We start from the raw sequence: 25,446 nt of genomic DNA, 5'->3' as shown, positions 1-25,446 counted from the left end.
CTCAAATGTGTTGCTGTGTTGACACTCATCATGACTATCTCAACATGAGGTTTTCAGAAAACTGTGGCTGAAACAATCAGCAGAATTCGGAATCCCAGCAGCTAAGATCTCCCAGCTTCCTTTTACCCCCTTCCCTTTAAGGGACTGGATAAGCAGTTCATCCTAGAGCACTGGTAGGTCACTTTCTTGGAACACTGCCAGTAAGACAGACATATTTAACCATTGTTTCAAATATAGCATTGTCAGGAGACTTTGCTTAGATGAGAAGAATGGAATAGGGAACCTGAATATGAGGTTAGTAAATCCATTAACAGAATAGCTTGGATGTCTGCCTATTAGAGATTATTTTCAAAAACTGACAGGTTAGTCCTGTCCCCGGCTATTTTACCAGACAGGGTTAAGTCTCTCAGCAGCAGGGATGATTCCTTCTTTATTATTTTGTTTTGTTCATTTTCATTTTCCAAGAGGTAGAAATTGAATTTACGTCTAAAGTCTTAGTAAAGGAAAATCCTGAATAAGATTTGAGAGTAGTTGGGTATTTGGAGATGGGAGCGGATCTCAGCCTAAACGGATCATGAGAAGGGGAAGGCCACCATAGGTATCCAACACAAAGCAGCTTCACACCATTTTTAGGTGATTGTTAATGTTCCCTGTAAAAAGAACAGGTTCTCCTGCTCTGAAGATTCATTTGGGGGTAAGAGCTGATGAAATAGCCCATCTGGACCCCATGGTGAGAGCCCTTCTGACTTAGTATACATTCATTCCTCAGACCTAGTGAACTCAGTGGCTCGCTCTCCCCTCCTTCCCTCCATCTTTCCAGATAAACCTGAGATGTGTCTTTCTTCCTTTCCAGTGTATCAAATTCTGGGCCCAGACCAACACAAATGACACTTGTCCCTTTTGTCCAACTCTTAAATGACGGACCTGACTGGGGAGGAAGAAGAGGAGAAGCTGATGTGAACAGGAAGCGCGGGTTCAAGATTTCTAAAACTCTATATTTATACAGTGACCTATACTCATGCTATGTACATTTTTATTATATAGGTAATGTGTGTATAGAAAGTCTGTATCCAAATGTTCGTAAATGAAAGTATGTATATTATGCAGAAATGGTCTCTCCCCCTCACCTTGCAATTCCTTTGGGGGATGCAGATTGTAGGTAAGATGATGTTGCGTTTGCCCTTGAAATTATGATATTCTTACCTAGGGCTGTTTTCAAGTACAATATAAAAACCATCTAGGAAGCTGCTGTTGCTCTAAGGCCATCCTGCTTTGATTTGGCTCAGCCTCTAGTTCATTTTCTTAAGGCTCCTGTGTGCAGATTTGAACCCTGGTGCTCACCTGCTGTCCAGCCAGATGCCTTGCTTATTGAAAGCCTATGGAAGCCTCAGTGTTGTTCTAGCCATTTGACTCTAAATGGATGAAATGAGACTGATTGAGGAAAAAAAAAATGTAACCCTAATAGTTGGAATTTTCATTGAATATTTTACTGTGTTAACGCTCATTATTTGCACATAGACATTAGGTTTACAGAATATTCTGTTTTACATCAGCAAAATTCACAGTCCAAGAATAACAATATGACTGGGTCCCATTTTCCCCAGGCCCCCTGCAAACTTCTGTCCATCTGACTTTCTGGATAGTCCTCTCTTTAGAAACTAGCACAGCCCACAGATCTTTCCTGGGCCAGGCCATCCCTTGCTGCCACTGACTTGGCTTCCGATTAAGCTCTGACAGACCAACCTCATGAAGGCCTTACCTCTTCCCCTTCACTTCTAGTCTCCTGGTCAGCTAGTCTCCCTCCCTACTGAAGGTTAAGGCAGTTGGTTCACAACCAAGTTGTTTGGTGACCTTGGGTGAGCTCCAGGCAGGCACTGGGGTGAGGAGATGTCTGTGCAAAATTAATTGCAGAGTGATCTTGGGATGCCGGATTTTAACTTTGAAGCAAGAAAATGATGGGGGGGGGAGGGGGGCTTGTTTCTGTCCTGGGAAAAATGAAGGCCAAAGTGAAAGGAGGGGAGGTTGAACTTCAAATTTAGAAGTCATTTGTTCTATAGATAGCTATCTAGAATGAGAACGTCTTCCCACTTCTGCTTATTGAGCATTCTGGTTTTTAGGTTTATACTTGTGAAAGCTGTGAATCTATGGGAGCTTTGAATCTTTTCCTATCTTTTTATCTTTACTCCTATAGGAAATGGCTTCAGCTTCCTTCTCTTTTGGAATTAAACAAGGAAAAACGAAGTGTTAATTAAAAAAATTAGTTTCAGGAGAAGGACATCATTCTATTACCAACTGCTGAATTTTGCCCATTCTGGGACCTGGAAATGCTTACTAGCATTAGCAGTACTGTTCCCTTTCAGATCCAATTAAGTTCTCTGCTCTGTTTTTGTTCTTTTCCCTCTTTGTCCTTTCTCCTTGCCTATCACCCTCTTAGATGTAGTCCATCCCTTCTCTTGCCTTCCTTACTTGCCCAGGTTTGTTGACTAGCATCATTTTCAGGAGCTGGACTTCCCAGGAGCTCCTTGGCATCTGGAAGGGTGATTGAAATGGCCTGAGTTCTCCCCTCTGTAGAGGTCAGGTGACCCACTTTCTTTGGTTAATGAAATACTAATGTCTCCAGTTTGGTAGCTATCATGAATGGAAATGTGGCAAAATGGAAGATCAGCTCCTTTGTTCTTTTCATTCAGGGGAATCAGTTTTTCTCTTGTAACCAAAAGATTTTCTCTCTCATCAGCTTGGCAGTAGCCTTTAGACAACCAGCAATTTTTTTCAGTATCCCCTCAATATATAGAAATTAGGAATGGATATAAAGGCTGATTTCTTTCTTTTCCACACATCTTTGAAGCCAAAGGAGAATAGAAGAAAGGAAGAAGTGGGAGGGGGGCTTAATGGGTTCCTAGTAAAAGCCCCCTTGAAAGCCAACTAAAGCAAGAGGACAGATGTTTTGGGGAGCAGTGGGTGGGAGTGGGAGTTGGGGCCTCACTGTTGCTCTTTTCTCTGTCTTGTTCAGGATCAGTCAGAAAGCAACATTTAAGTTTTGGCCACCCTTGTTCTCCCTCTTCCCTCTGCCTCTGGCCTGCAGGGGTAGAAGCCATGCAGACCGACAGGAAAGGCCTCTGATGCAGTGAGTAGAGATGGGACAGTCACTTTTCAGGAGTTGACTTTAAAAATAGAGATATATAATACGTATTTTTACAAGCAAGAAGCTGTTGTCAAGATTTTTTTTTTACACTTAGAGTTAATAGTTTCGGGGTAGAAAGGAAGTAACTGCAAAAAGAAAAATAAGTACAAGTTAAAAAAAGAAAAAGGGACAGTGGGACTTTCTAATGAAGGGGTTGAGTTTTATGCCCTGGAAAGAGCTGGGAAAAAGCCAGTTTTCCCAAACGTGGATAGAAATTATAAAGCAGATTGTGGCGTTTTCATTACATGGTAGCAATTCTGGAAGTTTATTTACACAGTAAGTTCTGAGCTGAAAACGGAGTCTCCAGTCTTCTGACAGTCTTTGTGGTTGGGGGTGTTCCCAGTCAGCCAGAGCAGCACCAAGTGCAAGGGGAATGAAGAGAACCCAGATAAAGAACTGTGATTCAATATTCTTATTTTATTGGTTTATGGCTTGTGGGCAGCTGGCCAAGGCCAGGATCTCCAGAGGCCCTCCTCGTCTCTTCCCTTCCCTTCCCTCATCAGGTATTTCCACACTCGGCAGGTCCCATACCTGGAAGCAGTGTGGTGATAAGATAGTGATAGGACCTGGTGGGTCTACTAGGAGAATCAGGTCTTCCACTAACACTGGTATCAGAGTTGATTGTGTTAGAACTGATAGGGAGGAAACAAACCTGGTCCCTACTACCTAGCCCAAGAACCAGCCTGGGTACCAAATACTATTGGGAGTGGGGAGGAGAGAGCAGGATAGGGGAGAAGGATGGCCTCCCCTGAGGGACTCTGGTGGTGAAGGAAGTACGGAAGCCCTGAGGCTGCCAGCCTTGCTCCAGCAGCCTTGTTACTGAAGGCAACTGATGTTAGAGCCAGAAAGCCCTGCATTTCTGACACTGGGTATAATACTAGTGCCACTGTGGGGTGCCTCAGCCAGGTTAATGGAGGGGACGTTAGAGAGGGTGAGGAGGCGATGACACTGCTCTGTATTGCAAGGAGATCTTACTACTACTTAGAGCTGAACAGGAAGAAATCCAGGCAGAGGCACAAGGCATCAACCGATACCTGTTGAGTGAATCTTGAGGATTCTGCCTTTAAGGGTCAAGTAAGGGAGGGGGGTCTCCTGTCTAGCCCTCCTAGCACCTCAGCTGCAGCGCTCCAGAGGAATAGGGTTTGGGGGGCAGGGGTGGACATGGAAGCAGGAAGACCAAGCCCGGCCCTGCGATCTTTGCTGTATTCCAGTTGCTTTTTCATAGGGCACCTGGGGCTGGGGTGGGGGTGGGAAATGTCAATGTTACCTTATCATTTGTGGAGTAAAGGGTTCAGGTAGAGACAAGTGGAATCATTAAGGTAGAAAGTCATTTGTTAGATGGAACTTCTTAGTGAGCACGTTTCATTTAAGAGAGTTAAAAAGAGCTTTTGGCTAGGTAAGCCCTCCTTCCCAACTCACTTTTGGTCAGGCTACAACCACAGAAAAGAAAACATCGGGAAGCAACACCCATCTTACAAGATGTGCTTCTATCTTGGAGATGCAGTCTGAAACTGGGACTGGCAAGTGGTCATGGTTCTGCCTTTTCTAGCTCTGATCCCAGCTGTTCCCTGTCTTTGCACTCCCTCTCCTCTCCTTTTCCAACCGCCCCCGTTTGTACAAATATTCAGTCTCATTATTTTTTGTTTAATTCAAGAGGCAATCTTTGTACCAATGTTAGGCTTGTTTATACAGCCCCTATCACTAAAGCAAATAGCAAACTGTGCATCTGCTCCTACTGACTTTGGCCAGCAGGGAAACAACATTGGCCCTTTCTCTGCCAGGGTACCGCAGAGAGACGCACACTGGGGTGACTTGGCTGTGGTGCCACTATTTCTGGAACTAAGAAAAGAAGAATAGAATGGTTGGATTCTCCAACCCAAAGGGATGGTGGGCAAAGGTTCAAGGCTGAAGTGTCAAGCAGCAGAATTTCCCAACTCAGGCTTGAGGTGACCAAGAATATTCCTGCCACCAGAATGCTTCTTTCTTCCCTCTCCTGGTTCCTACAGGTGCCATTCCTGTCACCCACCTTGCCAGCTTTCCCTTCTCTTTTGTCAAGGCAGAGGCATTTGGTGGGTAGGCGAGGGTCTTGAGGTGCTCTGGCCATCAGTGCCATCAGTATCTCCTACTTGTAACCAAAGTGAACCACCAAAGGTGGTCCAGGGGAATCTGTCTTCTGCCCATGGGCCTCCTCACTTCAGCAGGGAGATGTCATCGGCAAAGTCATCATGTTGATGGCGCAGGCAGCGGAGGCAGCGCCACTGGCACACCATGAGGCAGAGCGGCAGCATGAAGAGGGCGCAAATGGCAGCCATGACGTAGGCTATGGTCATGAGGGTTGACTCATCTGTCTGTGGAATGTTGTAGCCACAGTCTTCCATGTCCAGGGTGATAAACGGGCCTTCCACTGCTGCCGTCCTGAACTCATCGTGCACTGGAGAAAGGGCAAACGAGATTGGGCAGCTCTCATCGTCACCAGTTTGGGTCACGCAACAAAAAGAACTTCCTGATAGGCCTTGCAATTAGCCAAGCATCTCTTTCCTTGAAGAGATTTAGGAGCAGGCCAGAAAAGCCTTGCTAGGTAGAAGCATGTCTCTCCTCCCAGCAACAACCCTTTCCTGTATAACCATGTGGTTATGGAATGATACCTAAAGGTCAGTCTTCTGAGTTGACCAAAAAAGCCCCGTGGATACCCAATACACTCACGTGCTTCTGCCAATACTACTTGGAAGACCCCGCCACCCTCATGTAGTAGCTGACAGGGTCACTGCAGGCTCAGCCTGCTGCCTGTGGATCTAGAGCTTCCCAAGCAGCCGAGGCAGCTCTTGCTGCTCTGGGTCTCCAGCAGAGGTTACCCACTCACACAGGTCTCAGCATGCCTGGCAACATGGGCACAGCATGAGCATGGACACTAGCTTCTACACAATGTGTTGATTCTGCCTCAAGGCAACTCTGACTACCTCCTAGCCTGCCAGGGGCCCAGGTGTCCTAACTGCTGGGCAGTGAGAACACGGATAGACTGAACCCACACCCTCCTCCCTGGCTCTCTTACCATGACAAGCACTGACGGCAAAGCCAATTCGTTTTCGGGCCCGGTCAAAGACAACGTAGAAGCCCTCCATGATAACAGCTCCCATTACGGTGCCCGTGGATGACTGTGAAATGGCGAATTTGTAGCAGTCGTCTTGGGATGTGGCCACGTCTTCCACTGGCCGCAGGTATTGCTGAGGACAAGCAGAGAAGGAAATGTCCTCATTGCTCCAGCTCTCACCTCACTTCTGCCTTCTAGGTATCTATGCGCTCAGGCCCCTCTTCCTTTGCCATCCCTGAGGCCTGCAGGGATGCCTTTTGCTATGGGACACTCCTTTCTTGTCTTCCACACTGTGGGAAGCCACGTCTGGGCCCTGTCTCCCCATGCACACTGTGTTGTCTTCCTGGGATCCCACCGACTCTGGCTCGAGACATACCTGAGGAAGGATGGTAATGCGGAAGGACTGATTGGTGACCTCGCCCATCAGGTAGAGGGAGATGACCGGGAAAATGTTCCAAGGGGTGGTGCCTGCCTGCCAGCACACCAGCTGCTCCCCCAGCCAGAACCCATCCGGGAACTTCTCCGTCTGTGTGAGCAACAAAGGGTAACAGTGAGGAAACCGCCTCTCCACTGTCTCACTTCTCCTGCCTCAGGTAACACTTCCTGGGCCCTTTTTGCTTTTCCGTGGAATATCCAAACTGGGGAAGGGCACACGGAAACCCAAGAATTAGGGAAAGAGAGCTGGAGAGTGAGACCAAAACTCTGCACCAGGGGAATTGTGTGATGAGCAAGCCAAGGCTCATCAAAGAGACTCGCTCTGAAGACATTTAAGTAGAAGGATCTAAGGGTAGATAAGTTGGGTCTCATTGAGGGCTGTGACCTTCACAGACTTCCTCTGACACTGTATCATTCTTACACTCCTGCCCCGAGTCCCACTGACCGAAGAGGCTGCCTTGATGGATTTGACAGCAGCTTCAAACACTTTCTTGGGCAAACGAAGGTTGGTGGTGCCACTGTCCACAATGCTCTTGTCATAGTTGTACTAGGACGGAGAATGGAGAAGACAGAGAAGAGTCAAAAGCCTTTTTTGATGCCAGGCTCTGGCTGGAATCAAAAGGGTGGATCTGACTGCTTGGGGTGGCATCCTGGCTTGGCACTTCTCTTAGGAGTTTACCCTTGGGCAAGTTGTTCAGCCTCTGTGCCTCAGTTTCCTCATCTTTAAAATGAGGATAATACTAGCACCTACCTCAAAAAGTTATAAGGATTAAATGAATACATGTGAAGTGCTTAGAATGGTGCCCGGCACGTAGGAAGCATTCAGTAAATGCTAACTCTTAGTATCTTCGCTTGGGCAGTCATTCTCCAAATCTTGAACATAAAATACCTTGTATAGTGCTTTTAACTTTTCATAGTACTTTTATATCTATTCTCATGTAACATACATTAAGAATCCAGGTGAGGAAGACCCAGATGGTTGAGCTGCCATTTATTGGGTACTGCTGTGTGCCAGGCACTAGAAGAACTATTTATTTTCGCTGTCTTCACCACAATCTCTGGAAAAGCTGTTTTTCCCTCTGTTTTGCAGATGAGGAAACTGAAACACAACCTAGTAACTTGCCTGAGGGTACATAGCTAGTAAATGGCAGAGCTAGAAATCATGGTCTCTCCAAGTCCCAAGCTGGACTCTTCCGTTACACCATAGCACACTGCCTCGCATATGACTTGCCCAAGGCCATCAAGCAAGGCAGTGACTAGAGTCCAGACATGCTTTTTTTCCCTTACTAGACCATAAGCCACAAGGTCCTTGTGTACATGCCCTGCCTGTCCCTAGCCCCCAAACTTCAGGTCCCGCTATGTTACCTTTAAGCTCCTGATTGTTCTAGGTTCAGCTCCCAACCCTTTCTGCAGGTCCTGCTCCTCTGGCCTCGTCCTCCCAACCTCATAACTCAGGGTCTCGCCTCATGCTATGTTGCCTCCCCCTTACCTCTCCCTGGTCCCCCTTGGTGTCATTACCTCCTTGCAGTCCATTTTCAGGTCCTGCCCGTTGATCTCCACCCTTACAATGATCACCTCGTAGTACCACTCCCGCCGGATGGGTGTGTACCAGAGGCTGCCCGTGTACAGTGAGTGGTCGATACCCCCGATGATCTAGGGACAAAAGGAGGCAGGTACCAGTATCCCAGCACAGTGGGACAGCAAGTCACCCAGAGAGCAAGCAATGGGATCAGAGATTTCTGGGTTGGTGGCAAGGCCCTTTACAGGCCACCTTTCTCATCTTCCTGCTTCTAATCATATCCTGTCCCAGAGTGATTTGTAGTTTCTTAAATGTCTTAAGAATATGTCAGGGGAAGACTTTACAGGATTTTAAATTATTTGTTTCAGAGTCTCACAGCCCTCAATCTAAAGTTATTTAAACTAAACTGGCACAATAAATGTTAAGTGAATGATTATTTGCTTCTATTACAAGTTTCATTTTCTCTGCGTGTTGGAGATGGAGAACCATTCACCAGTTGTCCTAATTAATTAATAAATAGACTTTTAAACTCCTTACATCTCTGCCTTCTGCTCATCAAACTGAATCATCTTAACTTGAAAGGTCTTATTTTCATTTCCTTTAAAGTTCCCTAATCTCATCCTTTCCAAGTTTACCATAGGTACCTGGAATCCTTTCTGGAATAATGCAAGAAAAGGATGGAAAAAAGAAAAGTGCAAGTGGGGAGCCTAAAGAGGTTTCTCTTGATTCTAAGTAGTGCAGCCCAAGACTGTAGTGTAGCCTTGGAGGGGAGGCAGATGGTACCCATCCCTCTGTCCAGTATTAGAACCTCCCCACTCCTAGGACCTACTCACCATGCTCCCTCCAACCGAGGCCAGCACTTCTGACTGGTTGAGGGGGAAGCCAGCGCCACAGAGCTGCAGGGAGAAGAGGTTGGGAACGTGGGTCTGCTTTACCAGGGAGTCAAAGAATGGCTCCAGGGAGTCATCGGGCTGTAGCAGAAAGAGACAAGGAGTGAATCCTCACAGAGGGCTCCAGTGGAAAGAGGCCAGCTTCCTGCCTAACTGGAAGGCAAAAGCAAAACCTTGGGCGATGTTTTTGGGAAAGACTTAAAGTACTGAGATTTGGCAGAGAGAGGGTTAGCAAGAGACATTGGCAGTGCAAACAGGAAAGATCTGCAGAATCTTCGATCCCCCGTATACTTAACCTGTTTGGGGTTTGGGGGTGGTGAGTGGGCTCCCTTATTCCTAAGATCTAGGTAGAAACCAGAGCCTAATCCTGTATCTTTCACAGCGTCCCTCACTATAGTCCTGCCCTCTGCAGGGATGAGAGACTGCCATGCTACCCCCGTTAACAAATCCTTTAAGCTGCTCTATTTCCCTCCCTTAGTCCATTCCCTTTCTCTCCAAGCCTGTCTCTCAGGAACACGCAGTATGCATTGTGCAGACACACGGTCCAGGGCCAGGCCTTGCCCCTCTTACCCTTGCAATCTCAGCATAGGCCAGACCCAGGATGCCCTCCCAGTTGGAGCCATTGATGAAGAACTTGTCTGATTCGGTGATGGCAGCGATGTTGGCACGCACAGTGACGTTGGGGCCATGGGGGATGCTCACCAGGTCGGTGCCCAGCTCCCCCTCCCACTTGCCCTGGGTGTAGGGCACATACACGCCCTTTCGGAGGTCCCGGTATGTACTGGACCTGTGAAGAGGAGGCAGAGGTCTGTGGAGGCGTGACCGCAAGAACTGGCAGGGGAACCCTAGCATCTAACCTACTTCCAATGCCTCACCTTATCTCAGGGGCATCCCACATAAGATGCTTCTAGGCTGCTCAGCAGAACATCCCAGATCAATCACCCAGAATAGAATGTAAAGTAACCTTGCAAACAGCTGAGGGGAGCTGTTGCTGGGGCTCCCTCTCCTGTCTCCACAGCTTCTATCCCTTGATCTTGAGCTCAGGGCCTGAGGGGAACAAGCCTAGGCTTTGTGTATTGTGCCCACTGCCACCGAGGGACAGCTAGTGGGCATCTCTTCCTCCCCCCGGCTCCGTCAGGCTTCCAGAGAAAAGGAGCCTTTGACTCTCGCTGCCTTGGGACCCGGTGGTACCATCTGAGTGGTAGAGAAAGTGCCAGGCGGGGTAAATGTGGAACCTCGACAGCAAGTTCTTCCAAAGAAAGAACTGGCACAGCATCTCAGCACAGCAGGTAAGTATCACACACCACTTGTATGGAACATGCCCATCAGCACATGACACCTTTGCCTGTGTCTCATTGCACCACTAACCAGGCCTATTTGTGTGTGTGCCAGGGAGGGGGCAGTGATGGGATGGGGACGGGGGCGGGGGGGTTGGGGGGCGGGGGGGGGAGCTGGAACAAATCCCTTTCACGGGTCCTCACCACACCCCACTCCCTGCCTGCTCTCTTCAGATAGGGACGACAGAAGATGGTGGCAGGTGGCTTTGGCATCTGCCTAGAAGTCCAAGAATGCCATTGAAGCCTCTATTCACAGCTTTCCACACACAGACACCTCACACATTAGATGTTTTTTATGCTAAGGAGGCTCCCACATCATCTTTCTCTGCCTCTTACCTTTTAAAAACCCACTTCAACCCTGCCTTCTACCAGTTTGCTAAATCCCGCTGCTGAAACTCTGGGTGGTACGGGGAGACATTTTAGCTTTTGGTCCCTGGTATGGTCCAGGCAGTGGGGCGTATGGAAGGCTCTTCCTCTACTCCCTTGAACTGTGAAATGCCACCAGGAGCAGCCCCTGGGTGAGAGCACAGCAAAGGCAGGGTCACACAGTCTGCTCCACCTAGACTTCACTGGTCTCACCAGAAACCTGAGAGCCACTGTGTGGGGGAGAGGATTGGGATGCTGTCTCCATGCCTTGCAATTCATTAGGATTGCTCTGGGAGCTTTGGGGCTCCTCTCTTCCTTTCCCTCTCCAAGGAAGCTGCCCTGTCTCAGTACTCAAGAACTCCCTGGTGGCCCCTCAGCCTACCCTTTCCCATAATCTACCTCCTCAAATCCCCCCTCTCTACTTTTCTGTCTTGGAAAGGATCCGAGAAGCTAGTCTTTCTCCCCGAAGCCCTCCCTTGACTCTTCTGGGCCCTGGATCCTTGGGAAGAGTTCTTCCCTCTAGCTCTGCCCAGGACTCACAGCTGCCTCTGGTAGTAGCGATGCAGGAAAGGGTGGGGGGCAGCCCCCACTGCAAAGTTACTGCTGCCTGTGTCCACCAGGATGTTGAGCTGTCAGAGAAAGGGAAGAAAAAGATGTTATCGACACGAGGCTCTGGGCCCACTACCTTTATTGTTCTTCACGCCACCGGCAACACAGTCTCCCCTTGGAATGTCCAGGGTGAAGCTTCTAGGGTGCAGGACTGGACAGCCTGGCACCTGTTATGACCATGACCACAGACAGAATGTAGCGTCCTAGGACATCCTCAGCATGGTGTTGTGTCTGCTCCTGTCTTCTCTGGAATCCTAGCATTTTCTGTGCCGTCAGAGCCACATTATCTGTGTGTGTGTGTTGTTTTCATTCCTCTTTCTCTCTACCATCAGACTGCCCTTAACTCACTTCAGGTACCTGTCCAATTCTGTCTGCAGAGCTTGCCCTTTCCCTCCTTCTCTGGTCCTCCTTGGAAGCATATCACCCAGCGGGCAGCTGGGCTCGCATCCTCGTCCAGCTCAGAAATGCTATTCTAGGAGCTGGCACTGGCGAGGGACGCTGCGGGGACCAGGATGGCGTGTTGGCGCCCACACGTTTCTGACCCTGCCTGCCAGAATGTTGCTCCCCACGAAAGGCTCCCCTTCGGTCTCAGAGGTGACCTGGGCCTATGAGTTCTACTGTCAGAATAGTTGGGAGCCAGGAGCCCACTCTGATGTCGCAGTGAAAACCCATCTTGTCAGGGCCTGGGTTTGGGCTAAATGAGTACGGACAGGTGTCATCCCCATGTTCCTTGCTGTGCAGCTCCTTCTAGCATTTCTTCTTTCTTGACCCTCCTTTCTCCTTTGATGGCCTGATCCCCCTCCCTCAGTCCAGAGCCACTTTTTGAATGCCAGTAGTATCCTCACAGGCAAGAAGAGGAAATGCCCGTGTCCTCAGAAGCTCCGTACCCTCATTCAACCCCCTCTTGCTGACTTGTCGTGCCCATCAGCTCAGATGCTCCCCTGTGTCCTCTGTCCTCCATGCAGTGAAGTCAGCTGACCTCAGTTTTGGTGCAGGCTCTGACCTTGTCACCTTGGGCAAGTCACTGTGCTCCCCTGGGCTTCAGTTTCCTCCTCCCTGCCAGATCCTCCGCTCCTTCCTGCTCTCAGTGGTCCATGTGGCTCTGCGGACTGCACCTCCTCCTGGCCTCCTCCTGGGTCCCCCCCCAAGACAATACCTCTTCACGAGAGCCCCAGCCCTCTGACCCTGCCCCCCCTCCTTCCCAGCACCCCCTCTCAGCCTGGTGCCCATCACCCTCCCTGCCCTTCCCCTACCTCTCCCCTGGCCCTCTCCAGGGTCTCTGAGCAGCCACTAGCTCCAGATTCTGTGCTTTCACAATCAATAGAGCTGGAGGCACAGCAGTTCAGGTTTCAACCAGGTTAATGATTAAAAAGGCTTCTCCCCACCTCCTCCCCACCCCCCTCCCCCACGTGCCAGGGACTCTGCTCCCAGCACTGGGGTTGGCCTCATTCTTACAGGGGTCCGTACTATCACTGGACCCCAAAGAGGGTCCCCAGAGCTATGCGACGGAGGGATCCCTGAGATGTGTGCCTCGCTGGCTTCACGGAAACATGACCACCTTTTGCTCTGGTGCAGGGCTTTGTTGCCGAGGTCCCAGCTGGTCCAGGCCTCCCCACTGTTTTCCCCTCCTGCAAACACTCCTTCCCTAGCAGGTGGCCCAGCCTCTCCCCAGCCAGCTGGGGAAGGCCTCCCCCTTCCACCTCTAAGCAGATCATGCCCAGGGCCTCATGACCCCCACCCCAGAGTACCCTCCCAACCCGGAATTCAGGCCTGTCTGCCTGCCACCCCCTCTACCCACCACAAAAAAATGGGAAACCAAATAAACAGCTGAGATTCCCTCCTGAGCAAATGGCCAATTGTCTTGTTTGCTCTTCGCAAAGTGCTCCTGGCTCCTGGGAGAAGGGATTCCTGGTCCATCCTTCCAACATTTCTTACTCAAGTTCCAGGCAGGTTTTCTCCCCTTCCTGCTCCCCGTGGAGGCCTGTCAGAGGGCGGGGGCTGTAAGCGGCTGGGCCACCACCCATCACGACACAGGGCAGGTAAGGGCAGCCTGGAAGAGGCGAGTCTGGTGGTGAAACAGCCAAACCTCCTTAGGGAGGGAGCCTGGCCTCTTACAGCTCCGAACAAAGGCTGTCAGATGGGACCTCGTCATTGTCATCTCCGCAGCCAGTCCTTGCTGCCCATTGGCCCATCCTTTCCCTCAGATGGCCCTCCCCAGCCTGGGTGGGTACCCAACCCTGGGAACCACCCCTGGCCCTCAGGTAGATCCACCACCATTCGGACTGCTCCCCACCCTGATCTGGGTTCTTCCTATTGGCATTTTACAAATACTCGTGTGTCTCCATTAAAAAAAAAAAAAAAAAACCTTCTTTAATCTCACCTCCACCTCCAGTTCCTTCACAACCAAAGTTCTCAGCCAAGCTGTCTTCGTTTCTTCACTTCTTCACCTCCCACTCATTCCTCCACCCATTCCCACCCAGTTCTCTGCTGCCCCTCCCTCCACAATACAACAGCCCTTACTACAGCTACCCCAGACTCCATGTCACCAAATAACAAGACATTTTTCAGATCAGCTCTCCTCTGACTGTGAGGACTCCTTCCTCCTAGAGACGCCTTTCCCTGCCTCCCCCCATCCCATGGTTGTCCTCCCACATCTCTGGCCAGATCTTTTCTGGCCTGGCTGCAGGCCTCTTCCTCGCAGACACTGCTCTCCCTCATCACCTCCCCTGCGGCCGCAGCTCCAAATATCACCCCTGTCACCCAGCACTCCTAGCCCAAAGCCCCAAGCCCTTTCCTCTCCTTGGAGCTCCAGAAGCACAGAGCAAACTTCCTCTCAGATACCTCAAATCCAGGATGTCCAAAGCTGACCTTCCATGGCCCCGCCCAAGTGCCTTTTCCCCCATGCCCTGCATCAGTGGATGGCGTCACCATCCATCTGTGCTGTAAGTCAGCAACCGGGGGACTTCCTAACACCTTCCTCTTCTTCACCTCTCTACCCGACGCATCAAGCCCTGTCCAATTAACCTTCTCAGAAGTCTCTTTAATTTACTCATCTCATACCATCTCCCTTGCCACCCCTGGGCCACGTTCACAATATCTTCTCAACTGGCAATATCACAATAGCTCAACACAATATCACAATAGCTTCTCAACTGGCCTTGGCATGTCTGTCCACCCTTGACCACTCCAACCTCTCTCTGCACTGTGGCCATGGTGGTCTTTTCAAATTTGACCATGTTGTCCTCCTGTGTCAATTGTTTTCCTTTGCTATTAAAATAAAAATTTAGGGATGCCTGGTGGCTCAGTGGTTGAGCGTCTGCCTTTGGCTCAGGTCATGATCCCAGGGTCCTGCATCAGGCTCCCCAAAGGGAGTCTGTTTCTCCCTCTACCTAGGTCTCTGCCTTTCTTTGTGTGTCTCTCATGAATAAATAAATAAAATCTTAAAAATAAAATAAAAAATGTAAAGCCTTACCATTTTCTCCAGGGCCCTTCACTGTCCGGCCTTGCCAGCACACCCAGCCTAGTTTGTCCTGTACGCCACAGCCCCCTACCCGCCAGCTATACAGGCCTCTTCACAGGTCCTCAGACCAGCTGTGGTCCAACCCCCAGAGGACAGCGCCTTAGGCCATTTGCTCTGCCCAGACATCTTCCTTTCCGCGGGCAAGTCTGTCTACTTATCTCCCATCATCCTGCAGTCCAAGCTCAGAAGGGACTACTTCCTAAGGGGGAAAGACCAGGCATTTTCTCTTATTAAAATGCTTCCATAGAACGTGTCACTCTATAACTTCACATTGAATCTCACCTCCTTTGTATCTAATTTCTTAAAAATCTCCATTGTATCCCTAATGGGTATCACAGTGCCTGGCAATTAGTATCACTCAAATTAACGGTTAAAGGAAAGAAAAGGGGAAAGAGCTACTCTATCCTGTTGGTTGGGTGAAGGAGAGATCCCTCAGTGGCTCCCCAGCCGTGGGTGTTTTTAGGTGTGGCTCTAGCTCAGACCTGCCTTCCCCTCACCAGGCATTCTGGTCTTCAGGTAGATTGGGGTCCTGGAGCCACCTCCTTCTCCATCCCTTGGAGTCTCAGGAGTCTCTGTTAGCTATTGTATTTAGATACCCAAGAGATCACAACCTGGGGTCGGGGCTAGGTCACAGCCAATCACTTAATAAACAAATGTGCTTCTGGGGTCCTCTGAGGGAAGGTGGCTTTGTGGGAAGTGCTAACAAGCCCCACAGGGAAAGGCACATCTGTCCATTTCACTCTGCAGGCTCTCTGGGAGTTTTCAGCAACAGATCTTGGGTGATGAGATAGATGTGGAAACGGTGAGTTCTGGGTATGCTCTTTGTTCCCCAAGTCTCACATGTCTTGGCTCCAGCTCTCACTAGCAGACAGGTATAGCTCAGATTATTCTGAATGAAAAGAGCCTTCAGGAGTCATCTGTCCACTAACCTAGGGAGATTCTGAAAGATCAACTCTTAAATATCTCTAGTTACTGAGATTCCAACCTTTCTTGGTAGCCTATCCCAGGGCCCTAGGAGAGGGGCTTTAACTAATTCTTCCTGTCAAAGAGGAAGTCTCTTTCCTTCTGTGTAGGCCTCCCAATTAATGGCGGAAGAGCTCTTATACTCTTATCTAGCAAGCCTTTTAGCTGAAGCTGAGATATGGAAGGCTCTCTTCCATTTTACAGAGAAAGAAACTGACATCTGGAATGAGTGGGCAACTTGATCCATTTTCCACAATAAGCCACACAGCTGGACAAGAATCCACTGGCTCTGACCAACACCACATCTAGCCTTTCATTTCCTTGACCTTCCCATCTCTCACTTGGAGAGGAAGTATTATATGGTAGATTGCTACTCTAAGGAATCACACTCCCCTGTATCCAGGCCCCTGTGTGATCCCCTCTGAGATCAACTCTAGGCTCGGTCATGTGACTGCTCTGGCCAAAGGGACACCAGCAAAGGAGGAAAGCAAAGGCTTGATGAGAGCCTGTGCACTGGGGATTCCTCTTGGAATGCTGCCCTGAGACTGTATGTGGAGAAGCTCCATCTGCCTCCTTGAGGATGAAAGACTTCATGAAGAAAGAGGTCAAGCAGCCCCAGCTTTGTCTCACTCCCCCCGGTGACCCACCAGCTGAATGCAGCCCTATGAGTGAGCCCAGGTAAGACCTGGGGGAGGGCCACAGCGAATGCACAGAATCCTGAAAAACAGAATGGCTCTTGTTCCCAGCCACTAAGTTTCAGAGTAGTTTGTTACACAGCATCAGATAACAGATATGCTATCTGAATTAAATCCTGAAATCCTTGTCCTTGGGGGTGTCTCACCAAACATAGGTCGACTCCAGTGAACATTTCTCATCCCTTTCCCTCCGACCCCACCATGCTTCTCATGCTTCTCAAAAGCACGATGATCTCTGTACCTCTGCATATGCTGTTGTCTATGCCTGGAATATTCTCTCCCTGTTTTGTCTAACCTCTACTCATCTTTCAAGTCACAGGATAAATATCCTTTCTCCCAAAGGTCTTGCCTTGATGCCCCCAGCCAAGATAAGGATCCTTCTCCTGCAAGTCAGTAACACCTGTGCTTCTTTGTATATCACTTATCAAATGATCACTTTGTTCATTCATGTACTGTCTGCCCCTGACACTATGAGATCCACAAGGGTAAGGAGCACGTTTGTGCCATCATCATCTTATTCTTCCCTAGCCCTCAGCAGGGGCTCCATTATGATCTCCCCACGCCCCCCAACACCGCCGCATTCATAGTAATTGCCTTATTACCTGTAGTTCCCTGCGACCCCACAGAATCTCACTACTCATTCTTAGCCCCAAAGGTCTCACATGGTTGGTTTCAGTCTGGGGCTGTGTATAGTGACGATGATAACTGATGCCCACCACAGCCATGCCATTGACTGGATTATGCACCTAGGTTCTTAGAACCATGCTACTCTTGGTAATAATTTGGGACTTCTTCCTTGGTCTCAGAACCTTGAGGCAGCTTCATCTGCTTTCCTAAGTAGATATTTGCAGAACTGAGCTTGCCCAAGGCCAAGAGAAAGAAGCAAAGAAAGACAAAAGGAGCCTAAGGTCAGCAGCTGGGAGTGGCTGGGAGCTAACAGAGTACACAGCTCCTGCCTCCTACTGTTCCAGGGATTGGGTCCTGCACCTTGACCAAATTGGCTGACCCACTGGAAATCCCTTCCCTAGACGTATCTCTGCCTTCCACTTCTCTCTCCAGGCTAAAGCTGACAATCAATACCTGGAAACATGCAGGCTCTCTGGTGCCACTTACCCTACTTTGGACTGTGGGTTTTTTGTTTTTGTTTTTTTTTTTTTTAAGGAATTGTAAGGCAGCGGGGTCACCCCCAACCTTATCTGATGCACCTTTCTCCCTTTGTTTTTTTAAAAGATTTTATTTATTTATTCATGAGAGACACACAGAGAGAGGCAAGGACATAGGCAGAGGGAGAAGCAGGTTCCCTGCAGGGAGCCCTATGTGGGACTGGATCCCAGAACCCCAGGATCATGACCTGAACCGAAGGCACTCAACCACTGAGCCACCCAGGCATGCTGTACCTTCCTCTCTTTAGACAGGATGCTCCATGTTCCTCAGCATCTAACCCAGCTCAACTAAAATTTATCAAGGCTTCCTATTCAAATGAGATGATAGATACAAATGGTCAAAAAATGTCTATGTCTGTTCATAAAGAATGGATCTAAGACAATGGTTTTTCAAACTTTTTTTTAAAGCAGCAGAACTCTTTATCAGCCTTATGCAGGATTCCAACATACCCAAGGAAAAAAACAAACAAGAGTTGTTCTTTAGGAGGGAAACATTTTACTTCCTCGGTCTCTGTCCCCTCCTCGTGGTGGCTCTTGGGGCTGCTCTGCAGCATCCACAGGACTCCCCCACCCCCTGAGAACTCCCAGTCTGTGAGGTCTCACAGCAGCCATCAGCTACCTGTTTTCATTGGCAGACAAGAAGTCCTTCCTACTGTCTAACTGTGTCCTACCCACAGGTTGCAGTGGCTTTCATCTTCTCTTGGCCTGTCCTCAGTTGAAAAGATAGCCGATCTCCGGCAGAGGCCCAGTTTCCTCCAGGGCACCCAGGTCATGCTCCATGCAGGCTTGTTTGAGCCACTGGGAGATGCCATCACCTCATTTCTTGTGCTATTTGGCAGACTCTATAGGCACTAGAAGCCTCGAGAGGCCAGTGCAGCCTGGACACAGGGTGGGTACAGCGGGCAGCTGGGGGACTAGTCACAGGTTGGTAGCAGTCCAGGAGACCTGCTGAAAGAGGACAGGCTGTGGTGGCAGAGGCAGGGAGCTTGGCCAGTTTGCTCTGTACCTTTGTCAGAGTCTTTGGGAAAAAAGACCAGGGTGGGGTACCTGGGGGGCTCAATTGGTTGAGTGTCTACCTTCAGCTCAGGTCATGATCCCAAGGTCCTGGGATTGAGCCCTGCATGGGACTCCCTGCTTGGCAGGGAACCTGTTTCTCCCTCTCCCTCTGCTCCTTCCCCTGCTCATGTTCACTCACTCACTCACTCTCTCTCAAATAAATAAATAAAATCTTAAAAAAAAAAAAAAAAAAAAAAAAAGACCAAGGAGTCCTGGCTCCCCTTCAGCCCCTAAGACTATTGATTCATCATTCCCCTCGGAGCACCTCCTCCCTCTTGGCAACCACTGGCTATTGCACCTGAGGATGTGGCAGGAGAGCATCAGTGAATGCTTCCCAGGCCTTAGGGCCCATCCTGCCAGGGGCAGCTCAGGGCAGCTCAAGGACGGGGAAATAGTCTGGCTCCTGCCCAAAACTCCACTGGCCAGGCCCTCAGGAGAGATGTTCCGGGAAGGGAAGTTTGTTGTCAGGTATGGGAGTTTCCCTGACAGTTCTTTTTCTGGATTTTCAACCAAGAAGGGTTCCTGACCTTCTACCTTAGTGGGAGGTCTCAGTCTCCCCCGACCCCGCCACCCTTGACGCTGAACTCTTTCTTTCCTGACCTGTGGAAGCAGAGGAGAAGTGTGTGAAATGACAGCATGACACTTCTAGCAAAGCCCCCTGTGCAACCTGGAGCCAGCTGTGGTCTCAGGGACTGGGTGGGCAACTTAGAAGTGAGATCTTATCCAATCTTGCTTTGTCTAATTTGGATGGTGGCTCTTTGAGGTCAATGGTTTCCAACCTTTTTAGTACCAAAAGAGAGGAAGGAAAGGAAGGAAAGGAAGGAAAGGAAGGAAAGGAAGGAAAGGAAGGAAAGGAAGGAAAGGAAGGAAAGGAAGGAAGGAAGGAAGGAAGGAAGGAAGGAAGGAAGGAAGGATCTTGAATTCCACTATATGAAGACAATAAAAGTTGATTTGGGGGCAGGGAGAAGGGCGAGGGCTTGGTGATGGGAGGTGTGAAAGGTCCCAAGTCTTGCCTCTTACCTTTCTTCTAACCTCCTTTATCCTTGAGGTCCCTTTATAGAATCCCACAAATCAGTGTGAAAACCATTTGCGGATGGTAGGGTGGAAAACCACTTGGCCCTTCTTGGTTTCTGAGACCCTGAATCCTCATAGTTTTCTATTTCTCTGATCATTTTCTCTTGCTCCCTTGAGCCTCACTCTACGTTCAATATTATTTCCTTAATCATTGCCCCCTCCCCCTGTTTTTCCTCCATTCTCTCAAAGAACAAGCCCATTTGCTAAAGTGGCTTCCAAACCACCTCTCTGCAGGTGACTACCTGTCTAGTCCTAACTTCTCTCCTGGTTTCCAGATCCCCATGCCCAGCTGGTTGCTGCATCCATCAATAAGAATGGTCCACTGGCACCTCAAAGGCAACTGAATCTCCCAGACTGGAGAACACTGGAAAGAACCCAGTATTTGGACTTAAAATCCAAGACCTGAATTTGAATCCTGGCTCTGTTTTCCTTAGGTGAGTCTCTTTGGGCAAAGCACTTAATTCTCTCTGAGGCTTGGTTTCCTCACCCCTCAAATGGACATGCTAGTATTTATCCCTTGCAATTAAAGCAGAATCCTAAGCACAGAATTTTGATGACCTATATTGTGCTTTAAAAGTCTGCTCCTTTAGTGTTCCAATACAACAGAGATGTTGTAGAGGAGGGGAACCTCTTCTCTTCCCTCTCCCTCCCCAGGAGCAGAGAACACCTGGTTGAATTGACATGTGAATGCTGGATCTCTGAGGACCTCTCCTCTCTGTCTTCACTGCCACCAGCGTCTTTCAAGCCCTTGTATCCTCACTGAGGTCCTAGCCTCGGGCTCCAGACTATCCAGCTACATTCCACCCTGGAACCAGAACTACACTAGACCCTTCCCCTTCTTAACACTCACAGGGACTCTCACCTGCCTGCAGAATGCAACCCAACCTCCTCCATTCCACCTCACAGCATCCTTGCCACAACTCCCAGCTTCTCGGCCCAGCTCATGTCTCTCTTCATGAAGCGTTTCTCCCCCCACTCTCCAAATAGCAAAGCTTTCTCATCTTTCTAGGCCATACTCAAATGCTACCTTTTCCAGCAAGCCTATCCTAACACCCTGTCAGTAGTAACTGCTTCTTTTTTTGCACTTCTAAGACTTACTGTTCTTCTCTTTGTACCAAATGCTTTTGGTCTCGTATGATATTTAGCTGTTTCTATGTCTATGTCTCACACCAAACTGTGAGCTCTCCAGGCCCTGGGACGATGACATGATTTTCCTCTTCTGTACAGAGTAGGTGCTCAACAAGCATTTGCTGAACTGCATTGACTAACAACCAGATTTCAATCCTAACAATCAGTATCCTGGGTTTGGAGACTGATGCTCATCCCATTATAATGAGGTGATATCCTTTCATTTAAGTGGAAAAGGATGAAAGTGCTTCTTCCTCCAAGAGTTCCAATACTGCACTTAGAATTGCCCATTGAGAGTTCTATTTAGATGTCTTACATTTTATTTATCTACTCACTCAACATTTTTTAGGTGCGTGTTCTGAATCTGGTGCTATCAGAGATATTAAAGAGAAATAAGACACTGCCAAAAAAAATCTTTTTAAAAGACATTGTCCTCAAGAGCTTCATGTTCTGGGAAGGAAACGAATATAAAAACAGTTATAATATGTCCTTTAATACTACTTAGGTGTAGTAAGGGACACATGAGCAGGTGTCACGGGAGAATGAAAAGGAATGCTCATGATAAACCCTCTCTTCTCCCCTAAGACACATGGGCAGGTGGCCGGCAGAGTAGAAAGATCCAGGTGACAAAGCATCTCAGCTTACAGGCCTGTCTCCTGGCCAACTGTTTAAACTTTCACTCCCCACTTCTTTTGCTAGAAGTCACGAGTGATAAGACCATTTGTGTATATTGCAGGAATTACTGTAAAGAGGAAAATTAGGTAGAATATATTTGAAAACTTTCCATAAGCTGCAACCATAAATACAAGTATTTATTTGTATACTATTACCGATAAACCAATGCCTCTTGCCAGCTTTCCTGGTCCTGCAAATGGTCTTATTACCCTGCAGTTCACCCCAGATCAAGATCGTGCAATCATCTCTGATGCTTCTTCCTCAGTCTTCACACCAGTGTCACCGAGTCCTGTCTGGTTGCCTCGTGACGTTCCTGACTCTTGGTCTTCCCTTTCCTCTTAGCACAGCCATACGCTGTCCTCGTCATAGTGCCTCACACCTGGACTGTGGTGACAGAGACTGCTGCCGCTGCACCTCTCACTTCCATTCTTCCTAAAATTCACGTTTCTTCCTAAAAGATTGCTTTCTCTATGACATTCCCTTGTACAAATAAATTCAAGCTTCCCCCTATATCTGCCGACCAAAGTCTAAAACTTAAAGCTTCATATTTAAGGCTTTTGGCAATTTGGCTCTATCCTATTTACCCAAACCTGTAGCATTAACTGGACTGAGTTTCTCACTGTCTCCTAAACAAACACACATGACTCATTCTCTCATTTGTTGTGGCTTTTTCTGGTCCCAGGGACCCAGGTTAAGGAAGCAGCGGACATTCGAGTTAAGTGCAATGATGGTTTAGTGGGACAGGTGCCATTTCCCTGCTGGGAACGGCCTCCCCTCTCCTAGCCAGCCTTCAAGACCATGCTCACAGCACACCTACCCCAGGAAGCCTTCCCTGATTTTACCTCCCAGAACACTTATAGTACTCACTCTGTACTACTGCAGATCAGTGCTTCTTAAACTTGAGCCATGACCCCTGAAATTCTAACTTAGTAGGTCTGGGATGGGACCAGAGAAGTTATGTTTTAATAGGCTCTGGTGGCAAGGGTCTGGGGGCCTGCCGTCAAGCACTGCTCTGGATTACCTTGTACTGGCACTCACACTTTCATGCTCTACACTCCTTATGGGCAAAAAACCTCTATCTCCTGTCTCTTTGTGGACAGCTCTCAAACCCCGCACCTAGTCACCTGGCATATAAAAAGTGCTCCCCAAGTTTTACTCCTATTTGTTGAGAGCACTCTGCCAACCTCGTTCTCACCTGGTGCTCACGACAGCCCCACCAGGCAAGAAGGGGCCTCCTTCTCGAGACTGCTGGGGAGAGAATCAAAGTCACTACAGAGTATAGACTGGCTGGCGTTGGTTCCGGTTCACAGTCAAAAGGGTGACCCAGAGTCATTCTAATTGTGGGCTCCCTGGCAGTGGTTCCTTGGGCCAGTGTTGAACTATAGGCCCACTTTCCCTTTCTAGGAAGGAAGGGGAGGGGGCTGACATTTGTTGGGCAACTACTCTCTGCCAATTTCCGGGCCGGGGAATGTGCATACTATCTCAGGTGTCCAGAGAAGGGCAGTACCTGTTCCCCTAGTTCTATATGTATCAAACGTGGTGGCCCAGAGCATCAAGCTCTCATGCTTCATTGCATAGCACTGAAGAGGCAGACAGGGCCGGAGAAACTGGCAGAGACTGACCTCACATTTACTAGAGGTCAATTGTGTGTCGGGGTGATTTCCCCTACACAGTCCCATTGAAACCTCACAAGAACCTTGCAAAGGAGATCTGATTTCACCCAGTTTAAAGACAAGGCAATAGGCTCAGAGTGGTTGCCTAATTTGCCCCCAGGACACACAACTAAGAAAAGGAAAAGCTGTGAGTTGCAGAGTTGGAATTCCTGGTCTCTCTGCTGGCTCCACAGCCCCTTTGTGTGTCCATGCCCCAGGGTGTAAGTCGGGCTTGCTCAGCTTATCAGTAGCAGACACACACCACAGGGGAGAAGGTTGGAGGTCTCCATGTCCCCCGGCTATCTGATAATACCCAGCACCAACCCCCCACCCCACCCCCACCCCCACGCTGCAAGGGGCCTATCCTCACACTGATTTGAGACTTTCTGGGAGGATGTTATGGTATACAGGAACGAGAAAGGGTAAGTAGGGCAGACCAGAGCCTTGGATCAGCTGGGAGGTGGGAGGTAGGTCTGGGTGCCAGGGCCCTAGGAAGATCTGCTTCTGTAAGGTAACTGGGGGCTGGAGATTGGTGTTTCTCCCAAATCCGGTGTTAAGAGCTGTCTGAGAAGTTCAGAGAAGTGTGGCTCTTCCCTCTACTTGTAAACACACTCCCACCTTCACGGACCCTACCAAGGACAGGCCTCCCGGACACAGATCCCACAGATCTGAGGGCGGGGTGGGGGGGGGGGTGGCTCACAGAAAAGTGCAGGCTCCGATTCAAGGTGACACACAAGCACATACAGAACCACCCCACCACCCGTGCCCAGGCCCACCCACAGAGTGGCAGATGTGCACGGAGGGCAGCTACAGCATCCCCCCTCACAGGAGCACAGGGGTGCTACCTCCACCAGCCACCTTGGAGGTACCGCGGAGGACAGGCAGGATGAAGAGGGCTGGCAGTGTTTCCTCCACCGCTGCCAGGCTCCCTTCCCTCAGCGCCTATCACCTCCTGGCTCTTAGAAGGAGTCTCATTCATTCTTAGAAGGGGGCTCTGGCTCCTGGGCTGAGGCTAGTCCTTTCCCCAGGCTCAATTTAGTCCCCTCTGGCTGGTGCTCTGGGGCCCCAGGAGGAGGAGGGGCTGGAGTGCAGAATGCTGGGGGGGGGGGGAGGGGGAGGCGAGGGGAGGCGCTGGGGGAGCCCGAGTCTGCCCCGGGCTTCAGGGCTGGACTGGAGGTCAGGAGGAGCTGGGAAGCCCCGCTTTGCAGTCCCTGTGGCAGCCCAGACAGTGGGAGAAGGAGGCTGATCCAACTCGTGCCAGGATTCCTGGGTTCTCAAAATGCTGGGAACGATGGTCAGAAGCCCAGGTTCCCGGAACACCGGAGGAGGGGAGAGGGTTGGGTGACCAAGATCCACAGTGCTGGGGTTGGGAGACTCAGGCTTGGCAGGGCTGACACCTGTTCACCGGGCCCCTATTGCTTGGACCCTTCCCCAGGCAGGGCTCCCGCACTGGAGGGTTTCTTGCCCCAAATCCTTATGGAAGGGGTGTGTGGGTGAGGTTGGGGGTGGGCTGAGGGCAGTCAGATGAGGGAGGTGGGGAAGCCCCTGCGTGCAAGGCAAGGGGGAAACGGGAACTTTGGGGCTGCCAACCTGGTCCCAGAGGAAACACCTGGGCGCCGGTCCCTCCTGCCCGCGCCAACCAGCCCATTTCAGCAGGGGGCCAGCATGCTGCACCCCCCTCCTCCCCACTCCCCCCTGCTTGTGCAGGAAGGAGGGTCGGGCTGGCCCGGCCACCTTACCGTCTGCGGGGGGCTGCCCACGGTCATCTCCACGTAGTAGCCCTGACCGGACTTGCCTCTCAGGTTGTCCACCATCTCCACAAAGCTGCCCCTCCGGCCCGGCTCGTCGGGCTCCTCGACGGTCTCCCGCGGCAGCCGCAGCCCCAGGGGGGGCGCCCCCAGCCCGCTGCGCAGGGGCAGCCGGATGCCGGGCGGGGTGCAGCGGGCGGGCAGCACTCCGGAGCCCATCCACAGCAGGAGCCAGGGCAGTGCTCGGGCCATGGCGCGCCTGGCCTTGGGGCCCTCGGGGCTCCCTCCGGGACCACGGCCGGCCCTGTCGCTGCCCCCGACTCTGGACGCTCAGGAGCGCGAGCTGC

General features: G+C 50.1%; 2 protein-coding genes across 5 annotated transcripts in view; one reads left to right on the top strand and one right to left on the bottom strand.

The window, feature by feature from the left end:
• The window catches only part of RNF214 (ring finger protein 214), a 46,141-nt gene extending 44,659 nt beyond the window's left edge, over positions 1–1,482 (top strand). For all 3 annotated transcript variants that reach the window (XM_025465391.3, XM_025465390.3, XM_025465389.3), the window contains exon 15: positions 854–1,482. In XM_025465391.3, the coding sequence (XP_025321176.1) occupies positions 854–919 (66 nt within the window). In that variant the 3' untranslated portion in view covers positions 920–1,482. The remainder of the gene's footprint in view (positions 1–853) is intronic.
• On the bottom strand, positions 1,466–25,446 carry BACE1 (beta-secretase 1). 2 transcript variants are annotated; one of them, XM_025465392.3, is made up of 9 exons: positions 25,091–25,446; positions 11,357–11,445; positions 9,684–9,900; positions 9,057–9,194; positions 8,223–8,357; positions 7,150–7,251; positions 6,646–6,795; positions 6,231–6,402; positions 1,466–5,612 (listed from the first exon to the last, which is right to left on the bottom strand). In XM_025465392.3, exons 1-9 carry the CDS (start codon positions 25,349–25,351, stop codon positions 5,371–5,373), a joined length of 1,506 nt encoding a protein of 501 aa, XP_025321177.1. In that variant the 5' UTR covers positions 25,352–25,446; the 3' UTR covers positions 1,466–5,370. The 2 variants fall into 2 exon arrangements, with proteins under 2 accessions (XP_025321177.1, XP_025321180.1); XM_025465395.2 differs by lacking the exons at positions 11,357–11,445; positions 25,091–25,446 and adding an exon at positions 9,989–10,026.

Source organism: Canis lupus, chromosome 5 (genome assembly GCF_003254725.2).
Source record: "Canis lupus dingo isolate Sandy chromosome 5, ASM325472v2, whole genome shotgun sequence".
Classification (NCBI taxonomy): domain Eukaryota; kingdom Metazoa; phylum Chordata; class Mammalia; order Carnivora; family Canidae; genus Canis; species Canis lupus.
This window is presented reverse-complemented; position numbering and strand designations above follow the sequence as displayed.

Coding starts and splice junctions, on each gene's coding strand:
- BACE1 (XM_025465392.3), bottom strand. CDS start 25,351: ATGGCCCGAGCACTGCCCTGGCTCCTGCTGTGGATGGGCTCCGGAGTG. Junction 11,446..25,090: donor TGGGCAGCCCCCCGCAGACG/GTAAGGTGGCCG, acceptor TTTCTCTGACAG/CTCAACATCCTGGTGGACAC. Junction 6,403..6,645: donor GCATTACCATCCTTCCTCAG/GTATGTCTCGAG, acceptor GCTTGTCCTCAG/CAATACCTGCGGCCAGTGGA.